Source organism: Leptinotarsa decemlineata, unplaced genomic scaffold (assembly GCF_025532065.1).
Source record: "Leptinotarsa decemlineata unplaced genomic scaffold, Ldec_3_MD MMD2_tig00000882_RagTag_RagTag, whole genome shotgun sequence".
NCBI lineage: Eukaryota > Metazoa > Arthropoda > Insecta > Coleoptera > Chrysomelidae > Leptinotarsa > Leptinotarsa decemlineata.
In genome coordinates, this window is record NW_027412556.1 from 9,390,295 (window position 1) to 9,410,455 (window position 20,161).

Here is a 20,161-nt window from a genome sequence, read left to right on the forward strand (position 1 = left end):
AACTCCTTCGTTGGTGAGCCAGTCAGTCACTAGACGCGCGACATGTGGACGAGCATTATCGTGCATTAGGTGGAAGTTTTCACCAACACCACCAGCAAACGGACGGACGATAGGTAGAAGAATGGTGTCGAGGTACTGTCGAGCTGTGAGGGAACGATTTGGAAAAACGAGATCGGTTCTGCCGCCGATCATGATTCCGCCCCATAGCATTACTGTACCACCTCTGTATGTGTGGACATCCTGGACGTGTCTCAAACGTTCATTATTTCCAGGTCGTCTCCACAGTCTTACTCGACGAGAATCTGGATGAAATCCAAATCTGGATTCGTCTGTAAACAAAACTGTGGCCCAATCATTTACATCCCACTTTTGATGTTCTTGACACCACTCTAATCTTCTACCGCGATTGCCTCTCGACAAAGGTGGACATCTAAGTGGCCTTCTGTTGTGGAGATCTGCTTCATGCAGTCGATTTCTGACAGTATCACGACCAATGGTTACCTGGTGCGTCTGCTGCAACACGTTAACCAACTCAGGTGCTGTGATTGTCGGTTGTCTTCTTGCGGTTAAGACCAAAAATCGGTCTTGAACTGCAGTTGTAACGCGTCCTCGCCCTGGATCTTGTTCGGCTGGACTGCCAGTTTCACGGAAACGCCGCCACAATCGACTGATAACACTTTGGGAGACCCCCAAACGAAGAGCTACATCATTTTGTCGCATGCCACCTTGAAGAAGCCCTACAGCTCTATTCATTTCAGGCAATGGTAAGTGATGGCGTTCCATGTTAAAGCACAATATTTCCAGTTTAATTGCTGAGCAAGAACTGCATAGAATATACAAACTCGACACTTTCAGATTATTCATTTTAGCCGAAAACCTACAGTTTGTAAAAAACTTGATAAAAGATTAGTTACCGTTTTTGCAGGCTTTGTTCCACCCATAGAAATCTACAGGGTGGTCGAGTGTACCAATTTAATCGAAATTAAACGACCTCATGCATTTATTTTATGATATTTAGTATGTTATAAAAATATCCCTAGACTTTTCCGATGTGTGTATATTTTAATAGGAATATAGGCTGATTGAATTACTCCAAAGTAATAAAAATATATTTCATTGGTCATTCATCATCACAATATATAAAAAAATATTTTGAATAAAAAACTATCACAATAACAAATTTGCCAAGTGAGACTTAACAATTCATAAATGTTCGTCAATTTCAATACTATTTTCATAGACTTAATCATTAATCTAAACATTAATTTTTGGTTTCCATACTTTTATCACACGATCTTGACTTCCACTAACAATAAATTCCCTCTGAGGCGATATGTCTATGGTTTTGACAGAACCTGAAAAGTAAAGAAGTTGGTAATCTGTAACATCTTAATCTCAAGTAGAGGCTGGAGGAAGAAAGAAGAAGAAGTGTGGAAAAAGTGCTTTCATTAAATTGGTATTTTAATTTAATAAGTGAAACGCTTCGAAATTTGAAAATTCGTGACAAAAAATGATTGTTAAAGATCTATTCATTTGAAATTATTTCAATTTAGCCTCAGTTGCCAATTTTTTTCATATCAGACGGATCACCCTGTTAATTTTTTAGTTACTTCTTCAATTCTGACAAGTTTATCCAGGCCGTTTTGTGTCTATTATGCACTATTTCAAAATGAAAAGTTACTACTGATCTGTTCAATGACAATAAGCAACTTGTGAATATTAATAGCTATGTTCAAAAATTAAATCACTACGACGGTAGCCAGGGTCCCGTTTCTTAATCACCTCCTGATGATGATAGCTTGGTAAAAGGGTTTCCGATAGACTGCAAAGGACGTTATATGTTCATGTGAAAAATGAGCTATAAAAAAAATCTCTATAGAATATGTTTTAAACAATATCATGTATTTAACAATTTCTAAAGTGGAAACATTTTTTTGTTGACGTCAATACCTACAATATGGCGTCAAACTTTGAAGGCTTATTGAAAACCGTTCATGTATTGGGTGTGTCTCAATAAAAAGAAATTGTTCAAGAAATAGAAAAATAGTTTTAATCAACTTTTGTTTATATGTGGACTATAATCAAAAACAAAGAGTAAACAAAATCATTACCTGAGTGAGCTTTTATTTCCAATAGCAGCCGAACTTCAAAAATATCCCATACTTGTAGCGTGCCGTCATCACAACCAATCACTAATAGGAAGTCGTTCCATTTCAAAGAAGAAACATTGGAAAGTAATACTGTATTGAATACTGTCATTCCTGAATTAACATCTAATATTTGAAAAACTTTATCCCTACTTCCTATACCTAACTTGGTTCCATCAGGACTATAGCTAATAGTGTTAATAGCTGATGACTGGAGAGTCAACTTTTTTATGAGGGTAAAACTGTTCATCTCCCATATGTAAACATCACCATCTTCTGTGCCAACAGCCAAATGGTCATTTTCACTGAAATAACACAAATATTCACAATTATTTCCTAAAAGTGTCCACTGGAAAATTAAATGATTAATATTCACACAGAACAAATGCTCACAAATACTTTTATCTAATTATTAGAGAGGGTGTAAAATATTGCATTCCACAATTGGACACAAGTCATCGAACCAATAGGAACTAATGATACATAAAAGAAGAATAAAAAGAAGAAGAAGAATAAAAAGAAGACAACAGAGAAGGAGAATAAAAAGAAGTAGAATAAAAAGAAGAATAATAGGAATAAAAAATATATATTTATTCATCTGTTGAAGCAGTACAAAATATGCTATATTTATCTACTTTTTTAGACCACTCGTACATACAAATCCAAATGAGTAATAGATACATTTTCAAACGAATACTTTTACAAATGAATATTTGTTTGAAAATGTCCCTTATAAGACGAAACTGCAGTATCGTTAGTTACTGGTAAAAAACAGGAAGTTTATTTCTCAATTTTTATCCATTTTAAATATTTGCTCTCTCTCTCTCTCTCTATTTATGAAAATCACGCAAAAGGACATTAAAATTCTCATCGCAAGAAATACAGTCCACTTCAGGAGCTACTAAAGGCTGCAATAGGTATGATCCTGCTTAAAAAGTCATCTGTTACACTGTGTGATGGTTCTGAATACAGTTTACTGTTTACTATGGTCTTATTGTATATCAAATATATGCATATTAAAATGAGTACATTCTTATTAAACAAACTTACACATTAAAAGTCAAGCAGTTGACCTGGGAATTATGGTCAATTTGTTTATGGAGACATTGTATTGGTTTAATCACCCCATCGCTATTCAAACCTTTCCAAATTTTCACAGTACAATCCCCACTACCAGAAACAAGAAGATTATTTTTGTAACCGAAGGACATACAGGTGATTGCGTCTTCATGGGCTAACACATTCTCAGTTACTCTACCATAATCCAAATCATACAAGGATCTGTAAAAGATAAAAGCAACATTATCTATAATCCGAGAGGCTACTGATTTTATTATAAGTTAGCTGTAATACAAGATGAAAGTTTTGGAGAGAAAAATTCTTCACCGAATTTCAAATTATTAATCGTAATACTTCATTTTTTGTTTGACATCATTTATGTGTTGAAAAGATGCAGATTTTTTTTGCTTCTTGGGATTCGTCTCATACTTTAGCTTCACAGGTCTCATTGTTTTTCCTTATTTAATTCAGTAAATTTCTTCAAATAAATATACTTCTTATAAACTAGCCCCTGACAAAAATAACGCCGGCCGCCGCTGGTGTTAGTCAATCGATTATGACTTGGCCGAGGTCGCGCTTTACTCTCATGCACTTCCTATCGGCTTCCGAGACTTCCATTGAGATATATAAGCTTTACCAACAGACAAATGATGAAATACTAGTTGAAAGTGCGGTAAGAAGTGAACTAATAAGGCAATATACATTTGAGTATCAGTCTGAAGTTTTTGTGTTGTACTGGCAGTGTAGTAGTGGAATAAAGTTGAATTCAATTGTACAGTGTGGTCAATTTTTGTCGAACGCACAATTATAATGTTACGTTATTGTATAGTAATAGATCAAAAAACTTTCATTGGTTCATCTTTGAATTTTAATCGGACACGAACACTCACATTTCATTATCCCAGCTGGCAACCACAAGTTTGTTGATATTTGGCAGCTGAATGCAACTAGAGAGTGGCATATTTCCAATACTGGCACTTCTTATTTGTTTGTTCTGAGACAAAGAAAAGATTTTAAGTTTAGAATCGTGTCCTACTGATGTAATTTGAGTACCATTTTCATTTATGAATAAATGGCTCACGGTGTTTTTATGAGATTTGAAGCTGGTATGTAAATCCAAACTCTCCGCATTCTTCCACTGATCTGAAATGTCACGTTATTATATACGTCGTGAAAGACAAATGTACCGACTGACCGTCTAAAATGATTTTGTTCTGATGAATCTGGTAGGGTTCAACTGGAATGGAGTCTCCTAATTTTCGTCTAGGGTGTGGAACTTTGAAGACTTGCTTCGGTATCTGTCCAAACTCCATGATTTGAACTTCCAAGGCGTGCCTTTCATTCAGATCCGGAATTGAATCCAAATCAACAGCTCCTTCATAACAAAGGTGATAAAATACTAAAAGCAAAAATTAATAAAATGTTTATTAAGTTGAATACGCTTATAGGTTGTTTCAAAATGTCATGTGTTTGTAGCTCCATATCTCAGTAAATAATTATTTAACTGCGTCGTGATATATACTAATTGATAAAGGCCTTTGTACTCTACAAATTGATGCTTTTCATTTCTTCCAAATTTCCATCTTTTGCCTTTTTTCAGCCTATAACGTCGTTGAACGATTTTCGGAAAATTTACTCTATGAATTCAAATCAAACCAAAACGCTGCTGAAACAGCCCAAAAAATAAACCGGGCAGTTGGCATTGACAGTGTTATGAACGCACTGTTCGACGTTGGTTTGCAAAATTTCGTTCCAGGGATTTTAGCTTCGAAGATGAGCCGCGAAGTGGCATTCACTGAGAAATTACAGTTAAAGTAGACTCATAAGAAGGGACAAAACTTTTGAAACAACCTAATACTTTGTCAACTCACAATTGTTTGCTTTGACGGCCTCCTCTCCTTTCTGTTTATATCCAAAAATCAGATCAATCCAGTTGTGCAAATTTTTCGATACAATGTCACTTTCCAGAGCCTCCCGCAAAATGTTTACGAAGTCCGAAGGACTTTGTGCCCAAGGAGGTAATTGAACGTCGCCAACTTTAACATTATTATGTCGATATCCAAAATTGATGCCCATATTATTCAGTAAAAATTTGCCGCCTTCTGCGACATCATAAAACTCCGGTATCAATTCCTTGAAATCGGACATATTACTTAAGCAGTTTTTATATGCATCTGCAACAGCATTGAACATTCTGTCGGGATGATCAAACCTGCCACTTTGTAAACATAAAACATAGTGCGGGTAGAGTCTGGCTAAATAATAAAGAACAAATCCCGGTGTTGAATAATGTGAACCGTACAAAAACTTCGGATCAGGCATCTCGTTATATCTTTCTAATAAACGTAATAAACGGGTACTGTTCAAGGCTCCTACTGGTTTTGATAGATCACGATAGTTTGCACAATCATCTAAATCCAATTCTCTCGAAGTATAATTTGAAATGATCCATGGAAAAACAGGGTACTGTGTCAAATCATTGACAGTTCGATCACCTAAACTGAAAGAAAATAATACATTCAAGATATTTACATACATCTAGTGTAATGTGTCACATTACTCTATAACATGTGTTCGCTATAAAATAGATTCTTCAAGTGTATCTATACTAATGTGCCTATACTTCACACGTGTATTCATATGCCTGAAGAAGGTCTTGTATAGCAAAACATGTGTTGCGTTTTAATAAAACTCAATATGTATGTCTTTATGGCGCGTGTGTCTGTGTGGCGTGTGTGTCTGTGGCGTATGTCTGTGTGGCGTGTGTGGCCTGAGTGTCGTGTGTGGCCTGAGTGTCATGTGTGTCTGTTTATCCTGTGTGTCTGTGTGTCTTTGTGGCGTGTGTGTCTGTATGACATGCCTGTGTAGCCTCTTTGTATATGTGTCGCCTCTTTGTGTCTGTGTAGTATGTGTGGCCTGTGTTTCTGTCTGTGGCGAGTGTGTCTGTGGCATGTGCCTGTATGTCAAAGGCCACGTTACTGTGTGGCCTTTGTGTCTGTGTGGCCTTTGTATATGTGAAGTATGTGTCTGTGTACCCTGTGTGTCTGTGTGGCGTGTGTGTCTGTGTGTTATTGTGGCGTGTGTGTCTGTGTGTTATTGTGGCGTGTGTTGCGTTTGTGTGTGTGTTATTGTGGCGTGTGTGTGTTATTGTGGAGTTATTGTGTATATCTATGTGGCATATGTGTCTGTGACTGTATGGAGTGTATATCTGTGTGTGTGTGTGTTTCATCATTGCTTAATAGACATGGCAGAACCTGACCAAAAAGAAACATGAAATATCTCACCTGTTAATATACAAAAGGTAGTCATAGTTTGATATCACACCGTTCTGCCACTGTAAAGTCATCACATCTTGCTGTATGTCATTAAGTTTCAATTCTGGATGTTGTAATAATTGTTCGTACAATGTATCTCTCAAACTTTGATTTCGAAGGGAAAAGTATGTATGGTTTGTGGAGTTAGCGTTGGAATATATTTCTAAACCCTAAAAATATATCTTATTATGGCAATATTGTAGGAAGTGTATCTACTCACAATGTGTCTTAATAGGAACCTTCTTTTCACAATTTGTTTGATGCTTCTGAGATCAATTTTCAATGGATACTGAAACAATAATAATGATAATAATAAATCTTTATTTTTCATTATTAGAGCATAAATGTATAAATACATCCAAGCAGTCTGACAAAAACGTGATGAAGAGTACTAAATGGGCTGAAAAGTTCATAGGCTAACAACAAATGGCGCTACTAGTAGTAAATCCACATAATTTTCAACTATAACCTACAAAAACAAAAGACAGGTGTACAAATTTCACAAATACTTCAGATGGTAAAAGCTCCTGTCCTAAATAATTCAAAACAAGTACTGTTCCCAAACACATCTCAGGGGGGATACTCTGAAGGGAACAACATAGAAGTTGATGAATAAATCAAAATTTTTTGAGAAAAAAAGAGTTGAAATTTTTTGTTGTGAAAAATATTACCTCTCCCATTTGGTTATAAGGTTGAAAGTACAATTTAGTGCTTGTTAGCACTATTCTTCCTGGATTCACAACAAGTGGGGTGATTTTATCAGCTTGAAAATCCATTATTATTTTTTCATACAAATCCATCCACCTTGGGTCAAAATTGTCTCTACATTGTCTTGAGTGCACAATAGTTGCTATCTGAAAAAATATTTTGTCACAACCTGTTGAACAGAAAATGTATTTGATATCCTTTCAAAGATCAAAGTGGCTAGTGAAAAATACAAATACCTCACAAAAGATCATATATGGAAATAATGTCTAACTAACCATATCTGATTGTTCGGCAGCCGGAAGACTACTAGCTCTATGTAACTGTGAAATCTGTGGTAAACAGTTCGTTATATTTGCATAGTTCAATAGAAATAGAAAATTTGCAGATCCTTTGAACTGATAGGGTGCAATAACATTTTTCTCCAATAATTCTACGTACTCCCTGCAATTGACACTGAGCACGTTGTTACTATTTAGAAATTTGGCACTTCCCTTCCACTGCTCAATAACCACACAGTCTTTGAAAGGTATTTTGACAATAGGCTTATTAATGTCCTTGGGATCAAATATCAGAGACTTGGAACACATTTTTAGTCTTCCGTCTTGTTTTTTAGTTTCATATGTTTTTGGAGTTGTATCAGGTGGAATGAAAATTGCACTGAAATCTTCAAAATAAATTTCTCCTGGATCCAATTGCAGAAGTGAGAACCTGAAAATATAGTGAAGTAAAAAAACAACTACACATGATTTTCTCGAAGTCAAGTAATCTAATCCACAAATTTTGAATAAATGCAATGTTCCCATTTTATAATCTATTTTCTTGGGCAGCAGTAGTAATTTTAAAAATTCAATTTGTATGATTTGATATAACAAAGACTTTTTGTAACAATACTATGGAACACTCCCATTGATGAATATAAGATTTTTTTAAATTAAACACCAAAATTGTTTTTACTTTTGGTTTGGTTAGGTTTACATTTAGCAGATTGTTTTCAATGGTATCCAAAGAACTTTTATATAGGTCGATTTTTTTATGATGGCATATGATTTGCTGAAGTTCTTTGGGAATACTCAAGTACTCCGATGGGGTAAGCACTTTTTTTCCATTATTAAATATTTCTAGATATGATTTGTACATATGGGTTTTACCAAACAACTTCAAAAAGTAAACTGAAATAATTTTTATCCGAATATCTCAGACATTTCTAGAACAAAACTGTGAATTTTCTAAGTCAGCCTACCTTTCCTTTTCCATCTTTTTATCTATTTTTACTAGAGGAAATCAAATTATATTCTATGTAGCAAAATATAAATACAGCAAAATTTTCATTTGATATGTCAGTTGTCAGTATTGTAAGTGTCACAGTTGTCAGTGTCAATATGGCAGTTATGCCATTAGGTTAAAAAATTCCCCTAAGCCTATTTCAAATTCCCTAAATTCAAACTAAGGTACCCTAAATTTTTGTGATATTTTTTGCTTAATTTTATTACGGCAGTTGATGAAAAATATGACAAAATATTTTCAATCATAATGAAATTCATAAAATTTCAAATAATGAGGTTCAATTAAATTATTACAGAAGATTTATAGATATGCTTCAATAGGGCTTTTGAGTCTCATAACACTTCATTGCGAGATTTTCACTACACCGTTTTTTTAAAACGCAACACGTGTTTCGCTTTAAAATAGCTTTTTCAGGCGTGTCTTTATAGGCCTGAACACGCCTTTACTGTGTTTCGGGTCGTTCAATACCTGCGATGGGTACATTTGAATATTTAATCAAACACAATGGTAACTATTCAAGAAACACTTTATTGTGAGATTATCATTATAATTTTACAAAAAAGCAACTTGTGTTCTGCTATAAAATAGATTCTTCATCTGTGTCCTTAATAACCAAAACCTTCATATTCATTGCTTCATATGTTTTTACAATTTTAAAAAGCCGAATTTCAAGTATCTGAATTTGAGAATAAATTGATCAACATCATCATAAGAAAATATTAAAAAGTGTACAAATTCATTTGAATAAACATGTAATGAATGAAAATCCATGAGCCTATTTATCAGTTATTAACCAGTTTCCACATTTGAAAAAAATTCAGTAACTTTGAGTTATTCAATTCTATTTGGTCATTCAGTAGATAAGTTTCAAACTTTTCTTTCTAAATGTAACACGTCATAGTCATGATTGAACTCATGTCCTGATAAAGGATGGTTGATCTATCCGACACTGAAGTTTTGTCTTTATTGTTTTCAATAAATCTTCTTTCATCGAGGCCAAGTCAATGATTAGTACTTCATTTTCTGCTAGAATATTAACTTTGAAACCTTTACAACCAAACCAAACTTTCCAACATCAAGTATCTAAAACAACTGTAATTTGATGCAGTAACTCTAATGGTTTAACATCAGTATCAATAAAATATTTCAAACTATTGACTTCTTCCAAATTAATAAATAGTTCCAAAACAGTTTTAACAGATTTCAAATCGAATAAAATGTGATTAGGACCTATCTTGTGCCCAATGAATGAAGTTTTGGGTGATGTTCCTTTCTTCATATCAATTCGTGAAGAGGCAATGAATTTCAAAAATTCATAGAATTTATGAAAGTCCATTCCAAACGATGAATTTAACATCAGTTGGCAATGTTCTTCAAAATCTTCCATTTCCCTGCAGTCTTCAATTTCTTTCTGAACAGCAATGAAGTTTGTTATCAATGAATCGTACATCATTTTTATGTTACACCCATTAATCCAGTTGTGATTGATTGAGATGGTATCTTCAATATTCCAGACTTGGTGATGCCATCCAGATGGCACAAAAATTGCATCTCCTTTTTCTTGGATAACTTCAAAAAATTTCTGGGAATGATTTTCATTCTCGATGTCATACGGTAGATTTCCAAATACATCTCTCAAGTAAATTTCCTCGCCTGGTGGAAAAATGAGCCATCTCTTTCTTCCACAAACATTGGCGGACCAACTATAAGACATGAAGACATCTGCGTGGAATGGTGTCCTAAACAAATCCATTTCAATTTGGAATGTGGGATACGAGCCTTGTACTTACCAAGTGCCCTTCGGGCCCATATATACAAATCGATAGTCATCGTCTGAACAGTGTGTGTAATACTCATTCAACCAATCTGATGCGAAGAAAATTGGAACTTCGTAAAAATCATCTTCTTGATATTTCAGTTTTAGATGCCAATTTTTCAAATATTCCAATTTCGAGGGATTGGAATCTTGGGATGTGCATTCTTGGAAATATTCTAAATAATCAGTCAAAGTAGTTTTATATGATTTTTGACAATTGTAATATCTTTCAGAACATTTGTGAACAGTTACATTGTTGTTTCCATACTTTTCACTTAAATATTGGAAATTCGGTGCATCATCTTTTACCCAAAGTTGTGACGACTTCCACTTACTTGTAACTCCTTTGATTACACAAGGAATGTTTGGTAACATGTAATTTTCAAAAAAGTTGTCATACATCAGTTTGCTGCCTTCCAATACCTCTATACCATTTAAAGAATTGTAATTATAGTATCCTTCAAAATCTGGATGGCTGGATTCGATTTCAAACATTTCTTGTTCGATCCCGAATAGGCATATTACCAGAGAACACCTATTGCTTTATGCATATTTCATAATTAAAATTAAAAATGTTATTTAATAACAGAAAACCATATAAGCAATATATGCATGTGTTACAATCACTGTTGCCAACCCAATAAAATTATTTTCCGCGAAATTAAGGCCTGTTCTGTGTCAGGTGTGTTCCTAACGGTCACGGTCACCAAATTGAATACTGAACATGTCGCGCTTTTCAGTCCACAACTGATTCACTGATTGTGGATTGTGGACGATTGGGAACCTCAGAGTAATGATATAAATATATTTTATTACTCTGAGTTGGGAACAGTACGAACTAAGAACAGGAACAAATCTAATACACAGCATCTGATCGAAAAGACTGAAATATAAAAATTCATAGAAAAATAAAGGAATTTTTGAATCCCAACCTCAAAAAAGCTTCCTGTATCCGAAATTTAAAAAAATTTTGATCATGAAAAATGAAAAGAATAACAAATATATGTCTTATATCTTTGTCACTTTCCTATGAAGGCGTGAAAATATCAAATTTTATTAGAAAAATATATAGCATAGAACAGTCGGTAATTGATATAGTTACACAAAAAATGAAAGCAGAAGAGGTGATTGAGTTGTTTTTGACCGTTCGTTTCTTCGAAAGTTAAATACTGAAAAGTGATGGGTCTGAGGCACTCTGAGACAAAATGATCTACTTAGATAAAATGGCATTGTATAAAATGCGAAAAAAATACGTGGGGGTCGGCAAGCCTAACAAATGCTAGGAGACATTGAAAAACACAGACCTCGCATTGGTATTTCATTTTCTGCTCATGTCATTTTTTTTCTTATTGTAGCTTCTCTGTCAAATGTCAGAGCGAATGAGCATAGATCAATCTATGACCTTTGATTGATGCACAGAACATTTATAACAGAAGAGATGGTTTTGGTCAATCCACTTTTATTATTTTCCACAAAAAAGTATCAAGTGAAAAATCGAATCATGAAAGTCTCTGATACAGTTTAGAATGTATCAGCTTCTTTTCAGGACACCCATGTCTTCTTCAAAAAACTGATCCTTTCTATCATTCAATGACTCCGTTAAAATATAATCCATCATTTAGGAAGTTGGAAGATTGTTGCTTCCCCATGAATAAAAACATCTCCAGTATAAAAACGTCTATCTTAGATACGAACTCCACAATCAGCGTCAGGAAAACCAATGAGCTCCTTTACCATTTTTCAAATGTCAATGCACAGTCAAAAGTACCTTTCAAATATCTGAGCACTCACTCAACCGATTCCTCCAACATCATCTTGGGTCCATAATCCATCTGGTTAAGGTGAGGAAGACAAACGATGTCCCAACATCTGAACAAATTGAGAATCAACTGGTTTATACTTTTTCGGTAGGAAATAGTTAACTACATGTACAGTGGGAGAGAAACAAGTACAATATTGTAAATTTCGCATTACAGACTTGATTGGCTTCAAGCTACCCCAGACTAAATCACGAGAGTTACGAATTTTGTTAAAAATTTTACATTGGCCTGATTGGTGATTTCATAAAGACATTGGTTCTTGATAATGCTTATCAAGATTTGGACATTACTAGTTTATTCTGCCATATAGGTCTACTAAAATGAATGGATAACGTCATTTTATTTCATGTGTCGTGAAGTTTGTATTCTTTAGAAAAAAAGGGCTTATATACTACTATATATTTGAAACAAATTTACAAATGGTAGAACTATGACTGATAAAAATAATTTCTACCTACGTAATGTTATCTATTTGGATTCCCAAACGGATTCTTTTCACAAAATTCAAAACTCACTGGTAGTGGCAACACTGCCAAATAGATTACACAGCAAATATTAGTCTGATATTTGACAGTTTTTGTGTAGAATTGTTAATCATTCTTTAATAGTTTCTGAATTCTTTAAGTTGTATATTATATATACAAAAAAATATGGGTCTGGTTGAAACAGACGTCGAAATGAAGAACGCTGATAGCCCTCCAGGTTTGGAAGCTGGGGACAGCAAACGTGATACAGACCTACAAAGTGTTTTGGAGATTCGTGAGCATGCCAGGCAAATAGAGAAGTCCGTCACTAGTAAAGAAAACCGTTTTATTCTAAGAGTTCTACGGTGTTTACCCAATACAAGAAGAAAACTGAACGGTGTCGTTCTGAGAAGTCTTATCAATCAAATCTATCCAGTCTCCGAACGTGAAGCTCTGCTGAATTTCACTGAAGAAGCTGTTGGAGATTTAGACACCACCCAGGCAAGGGCCAGATCTGCCACCAAATCGCCATTACCAGAGGTTGATACATATATAAATTTATTGATTTTGGTTCGTCTCATCGATACCAATAAACTACAAGAAGCAGAAAGGTGTTCTCAGGCACTAATGAACAAAATAACAACTCAAAATCGACGTACCATAGATCACATAGCTGCCAAGTGTTACTTTTATCACTCTAGAGTTGCTGAACTTTCAAATAAACTTGATACGATCAGAGCTTTCTTGCACTCACGTCTTCGTACTGCTACGCTTCGAAATGATTTTGAAGGTCAAGCAGTTCTTGTCAATTGTTTACTAAGAAATTACCTGCATTACTCGTTATATGATCAAGCAGATAAACTGGTGAGCAAATGTGTATTTCCAGAGACGGCCAGCAACAATGAATGGGCAAGATTTTTATACTATTTAGGTCGTATCAAAGCGGCTCGATTAGAGTATAGTGTTGCTCAGAAACATCTTGTACAAGCTATGAGGAAAGCGCCTCAGAACGCTGCTATTGGATTCCGCCAAACAGTGCAAAAACTCACCGTCGTAGTTGAGCTCCTTCTGGGAGATATACCGGAAAGGCAGATATTCAGACAGTCCAGTATGAGGCATTCTTTGGCTCCATATTTTCAGTTGACTCAAGCTGTCCGTATGGGAAATTTACAACGATTTGGCGAGGTGTTGGAGAATTTTGGACCGCAGTTCAGGCAAGACCATACATTCACGCTGATTTTACGTTTACGTCACAATGTCATTAAAACGGCAATAAGATCCATCGGATTATCTTACTCAAGAATTTCTCCTCAAGATATTGCCAAGAAACTGGGACTTGATTCAGCGGAAGATGCTGAATTCATTGTTGCGAAAGCAATTAGAGATGGAGTTATAGAAGCAACCCTTGACCCTCAGGCTGGGTATATGAGAAGCAAGGAAAGTACAGATATTTATTGCACAAAGGAACCTCAGATGGCTTTTCATCAGCGAATATCGTTTTGTTTGGATTTACACAACCAGAGTGTGAAAGCGATGAGATACCCTCCAAAGGCTTATGGAAAGGAGCTGGAATCTGCTGAAGAAAGGAGAGAAAGGGAACAGCAGGACTTGGAACTAGCGAAGGAAATGGCCGAGGAAGATGATGACGGTTTTCCATGAGTTTTTAACATTATTTGTGTATTTAATGAATTTTGATATTGCTTTTGTTCTGTATACTTTATTACTGAGTAGATGTTTGCAATAATCTGTAGTTGATATTTATTTACATGCAAATAGTATTCAATACTGAAGGTTTTCTGTGGAAATATATTGATTGCTTTGTATACTCGAGGAAGTTTCTTTCTAATATTAGTTTAATCAAATGAAGGTCTACGGAATCCAATCTTCTTGTTATCACCCAACATCTCTCCAATACTCTTGACTCGGGGTAACAGATGTAAACTGTCAATTTCTAAAAGGTTCATGGAATTTTCATGGAAAAGCTGCCTGGTGTTGAATCATAAATGCATTGTGTTTTTGATATTCAAGAATTGATTTATCTGTCAACCGCATACATGGTGTCTTTGTTAGGGTCATATATAAATGAGTATTCAATATTTCTACAACCAGCAATACCTACTGATGTGATAAATATAAGAACTGAAATTAAAAAAGCACTTTAGGTAGACAATCTAACAGTTAAAACATGTAACTTAGTATCAAAATATGTTGCTGAACCTATGGTTTATAAATTCAATCAGGCTATTGAGACAGGTTACTTTGCATCATGTTTGAAGTTGTCCATAGTTACACCAATTTATAAGAACGGTTTCAGAACTGAGATAATCAATTATTGACAGGTGTCTAATCACAATTTTCTCCAAAATTAATTTTTTTACTGAATTTTATTCATCTGGAAAAATGTTAGTAGTTCTGCATTATATCAACACCTTAAAGTAATATGCTAGTATAATGCTAATTCTTGTGGATTATATCAACACCTTAAAGTAATATGAGAAAATACCACAAAAAGTATCTTGTTCAATATCACACACTGTTCAAGAACAGCAAAAAACTTTACAATTGGTAACTGAGCAAGACTTGAGAGAAATAGTGCTAACTGCACCGGAAGTAAAATAAGTGAAACTTTAGAAAGCTTAAATATTTATTAAAGTCAGTATGAGTTAAATCAAAACTTGTTAACTGAATTTTAAGGAACTGGAAAAATGCTAGTTCTTGTGGATTATATCAACACCTTAACGTAATTTGAAGAAATACCACAGATAGTATTTTGTTGAAGAGGCAAAAAACTTTACTATGGTAACTGGGCAAGACTTTGGAGGGACAGTTTTAACTGCAGAGAAAGAAAAATAACTGAAACTTTAAAAAACTTCAATCTTTATTAAACTCAAATTAAGTTAAACTTTCAGTCAAACTGATTGTATTTAATATAAATATATCAATATTCAATAACTATTATATATCTACTCTATATACAGTAAAACCATGATAATTTACAGAACAAGATATAGACAGACAATATTGGCATTATAAAAAGACAACAAGAATCACAATAAAAATATCTCGTCATATAAATTAAAGGGTCTTTTAAAAAATAAATAAAAATGGCAAACCCGAGTTAATTTAAACAAAAAAAAACAACTAAAAAATTTTGGTATAATCACTGGATAGACTTTTCAGTTCAATTCAAACTGGTGAACACTTAAACCTAAAAGCATACATTTTGAAATTTCTAGAAGAAAGTATTTTTACATTTCCACTGAATAAAATGTATATTACCTGGATTTATTCCCTATTAATCGAATCGTGTTCATGAAAGATGAAAGAAATTAACTGAGTAAGCAACTAGATCATTGCCGCTCGAAAGTGCTTTACTCCTACATAGTGAACACGAAAATACATACTAAATATTGAAAAGAAATGCTTCCAACGACATTTTTGATGTTTTAAAAAAATTATTCTTCCCACAAGTATATATTATGTTTTTATTGACCAGTTTTACTGACAGTTACTGTGTAAACTCAAAGTATTTTCCACAATGTTCTACTTATCAGTAACTTGTCGTATTTAATAATTGTGCCTTCAAAAAAAGTGCCAGGAATTTATACAGATACTTATCTCAACGTTTCGGAGGCTGAAGTCTGTCTCCATCTTCAGAATTGAAAAAATCTAACGAACCTTGCAGTTTTTTCTTTGGTTTGCTTTATTTTTGAACGTCCTCCATATATGTAAAAGAAAACTCCTTTGACATCTATGTCAATGTTTGAAAATAAAAGTAATCGAATAAAAAACTAGATTTTTTCTAACTCTGAAGATGGAGGCAAACTTTAGCCTTCGAAACGTCGAAATGAGCATTTGTTTAATTTGTTAGATCTTTTTTTGATAGGCACAATTATTATACACAAAAAGTTAATGATTAATAGAACATTTGTCTTTGTGGAAAATACCATATATATGTATATATATATATATATATATATATATATATATATATATATATATATATATATATATGAAACTCATGATTTTAATTAAGATATAACAATTCATGAAATAATTGATGAAGAAGCTGGAAATGATGAAATTGAAAAATAACATTCGATTTGTAAGTGACAGGCTAAATGGACTGAACAGAAATAGATTTTTGATACAATCACCCGAATATTTTTTTTCAAATATAATGTTAATTGGTACTGATCACCTGAAAATTCCATTTGAAAAAATATGTTACTCAATCCGAAAAAAATACAATTTCAAGTTCAGGGCTGGTATGCTTCCTTAAACAGAACAAAAATACTGTTTTCTGTGCCCGTTTTGCTAAACTAAGTTGTATCATGGGGATTTGACTAAAACTGTTTTGTTGTCATCTCCTGATGACGATAACGTAATTATCGAAACGGGCGTATAGAAACATTATTTTTATTGTGGTATGGAAAATGTGATGTTTTCAATAAATTCATTTTACACCAGAGGTTCCACCAAGAAGGTGCCTTACTCTCTCCCCCTATGACACTTTGATTCCATTCTGAAATAAATTTCTTGCTAATACTACCAGTAGAGAAAAAAGTTAGAAAAGGATCTGACATTCATTCAAATATATATTATACATTGACAGTTGAAATATTTGCCTTTTTTGTTTTGAAATACTTCCAATTCGTTGAAATCACAACAGTTTTTAAGCAAATATATGACTTCTGTCAAACAATCATTCAAGATTCATGTAGAGATGATTTCTGTAATATATAACTTTCTTATTAAATTTATTGTATTTTTGAAGATGAAGTCAAAAATGAATGGAGGTGCTGCAAAAAAAGTAATGTTTGACAGTGAAGATCAAACTGAGAAAAATGCCCACTGCGATAAAAAATAATTCATAAAACAATATCAATTTATAAACAGGGAAATATTGATAAAAAACTCTAATCCTCCCTTCTTAGATGATCTGAAGAGTGCTGATTAACCATCTCTGAGACAAAATTTTACTGAAAAAAAAATCAATATTATTGTATTAAATGGAGATTAGCACTTTTTGAACCATTTAAAGATTACCAGATAGGAAATGTTTATTGAAAATCCATATCAAAACTCACTGATGAAATTAGTTTTGATTATCACTACAAAAGGTTTACAAAACTGCTGTATTGTAAACCTTTATAGTCAAAATTAAAATAAATATAAGGAAATTTTATAAAAGATTTATAAAACCTCAGTATTGTAAACCTTTTATAGTGAAAATCAAAATATATTTTATAGTATAATTTTATAAAAGGTTTAGAAAGTCACGATATTGTAAACTGCAGGAAACCTTTTACAGTGAAAATCAAAATAAATTTTATAAAGTTTACAAAACCGCGGTAAACCTTCAACAATGAATATAAAAATAAATTTTATGAAAAGTTTAGAAAACCGCGGTATTGTAAATCACGATAATCCTTTTACAGTGAAAATGAAAATAAATTCTATAAAATTTTATAAAAGATTCAACCAAACTTTGGTATTGTAAACCTTTTACATTGAAAATCGAAGTAAATTCTATAATGAAATTTTATAAAAGGTTTTACAACATCACGGTATTGCAAACCTTTTATAGTAAAAATCAAAATAAATTTAATAATGAAATTTTATAAAAGGTTCTCCAAACAGTAGTGAAAATCATAATAAATTTTATTAGTAAGTTAACTAATAGCATGTATTGAATCTGAAATTTGAAGAATCTTCTGAGAATGTATTATGTGGTACTTAATGGCTGTAACAAAAAAACCTTTGATCTAAGCTAGAGTAAGTATCCACTTTGAATATGACACTGACTACCATAAGTACTGCATCCTGCTGAAAATCAACTGAAATAGATATCACTAAAGCACCAAGAAATATTTGAAGTTATAAAAAATCCTTGAACAGAGCTGAATGTCAACAAATATTAAAAATATTTGCTACAAAATTAGTAGACTGACAAAGTTGCTGAAAAAAAGCAATAGAAATATTGATAGAAACTGTAATTCTCTACAGTTTGGTGACTAAATTCGGTTCTCCGAAATATCTACTTGTGGCTGGGAAAAATTTTTACCCGACTACAAAAAAATTACGAAATGTCGGAAGAACCTTTCAACCTATTCGCGAAAGTTTACCAAATGGTGCTAGACGACCGCCCAATTAAAGTGAGAGAGATAGCAGAGGTTATGAACATGTCAAAATAATGTGTTTTTGAATTGAAGGGGTTATATTTTTAGGAGTGATTAATTTTTGGGAAAGAAAGTTTTTGGCTTTCTACTACTCCATCTGATACAAAAAAAAAGGGATGAGAGAATCTTCCAAAGAAAGAAAGGAAGTAATCAATTTGAAAATGAGTAACTCTATACATGGATGTGTAGATCATGCAAAGAAGTAACTTTCAGACACAAACTGAAAGAAAGTCCTCCTGAAACAGCTACTTTCATATACACATTGAATTACACGAATGATATGTGAATGATATCTGATTCTTATTCCACAACAAATGTTTGAAATACAAACTGAGTAGAGAAAAGTATCTTCTGTATAATTCAGAGTTCATATAGAAGTATTTGTTTCGAAAGAATTTTTTTCTTTCGTGTAATTCAATGTTTATATGAAAGTAGCTGTTTCAGGAGGACTTCCTTTCAGTTTGTGTCTGAAAGTTACTTCTTTGCATGATCTACACATCCATGTATAGAGTTACTCATTTTCAAATTAATTACTTCCTTCCTTTCTTTGGAAGATTCTCTCATCCTTTTTTTTGTATCAGATGGAGTAGTAGAAAGCCAAAAACTTTCTTTCCCAAAAATGTGTTTGTCACATATCAAATCAACGTTAAGGCATGAGAAAGCTGTCCACGCGTCGGGTGCCGCGTTTGCTCACGTTAGACTAAAAACGTGTTTGAATCAACATTTCCAACGCTCTGTTGGCGCAATAAATCCGAGTTTTATCGTTGAACAATTACTGTAGATGAAACTTGGATACACCATTACGCCCGAAACAAAAATACAGTCCAAACAGTGGACTGCAAAGGGAGAACCGGCTCCAGAAAAAGCAGAAACTGTTTTTCTGGCTGGGAAAGTGATGGCGACTGTTTATTCGGATAGTCATGAAGGAGTTATTTTAATCGATTATTTTTAAAATGGAAAAACCATTACAGGAGTATACTAAGATTACTTGACAAGCTGAAGGCAGAACTTGCGGAAAATCGGCCAAGTTTGCGGAAAATCCGCCAAGTTTGCGGAAAAAGAAAATCCTGTTTCACCGAGACAACAAACCGTCTCACACCTCGGCGCTTTCCATGGCGAAAATCCACGAATTACGGTTTGAACGGCATGATCATCCGCCTTACTCACCAAATCTAGCCCCAACTAACTTCTTTTTGGTCCCTCATCTAAAACCTGCGCTCGGAAAACCGATATTTTCGTCAAATGGGAGATGGGAGCATCGCTGGGAGAAGCGTGTAGAGTTAAAAAAAGACTAAAGAATCTGAAAAAATATCTTGTATCTCTGTTAGGTTAGAAACTTTTTAGATTACCCCCGTATTACATACAAA

The 20,161-nt window shown here is 33.6% G+C and overlaps 3 protein-coding genes across 3 annotated transcripts; 1 reads left to right on the forward strand and 2 right to left on the reverse strand.

Annotated features, from left to right (window-relative positions):
• Positions 1 to 1,095: 1,095 nt before the first annotated feature.
• On the reverse strand, positions 1,096 to 8,599 carry LOC111507369 (protein FAN). Its single transcript, XM_074174952.1, has 11 exons — positions 8,469 to 8,599; positions 7,504 to 7,936; positions 7,192 to 7,374; positions 6,741 to 6,809; positions 6,491 to 6,690; positions 5,078 to 5,706; positions 4,402 to 4,605; positions 4,097 to 4,349; positions 3,198 to 3,428; positions 2,112 to 2,452; positions 1,096 to 1,355 (listed from the first exon to the last, which is right to left on the reverse strand). Exons 1-11 carry the CDS (start codon positions 8,480 to 8,482, stop codon positions 1,255 to 1,257), a joined length of 2,658 nt encoding a protein of 885 aa, XP_074031053.1. The 5' UTR covers positions 8,483 to 8,599; the 3' UTR covers positions 1,096 to 1,254.
• Positions 8,600 to 9,020: 421 nt separating this feature from the next.
• On the reverse strand, positions 9,021 to 10,960 carry JMJD4 (Jumonji domain containing 4). The gene is made up of 2 exons (XM_023162677.2): positions 10,303 to 10,960; positions 9,021 to 10,251 (listed from the first exon to the last, which is right to left on the reverse strand). Exons 1-2 carry the CDS (start codon positions 10,821 to 10,823, stop codon positions 9,588 to 9,590), a joined length of 1,185 nt encoding a protein of 394 aa, XP_023018445.2. The 5' UTR covers positions 10,824 to 10,960; the 3' UTR covers positions 9,021 to 9,587.
• A 1,731-nt stretch (positions 10,961 to 12,691) lies between these two features.
• On the forward strand, positions 12,692 to 14,437 carry Rpn3 (Regulatory particle non-ATPase 3). Its single transcript, XM_023162676.2, has one exon. It carries the CDS (start codon positions 12,799 to 12,801, stop codon positions 14,269 to 14,271), a length of 1,473 nt encoding a protein of 490 aa, XP_023018444.1. The 5' UTR covers positions 12,692 to 12,798; the 3' UTR covers positions 14,272 to 14,437.
• Positions 14,438 to 20,161: the final 5,724 nt, after the last annotated feature.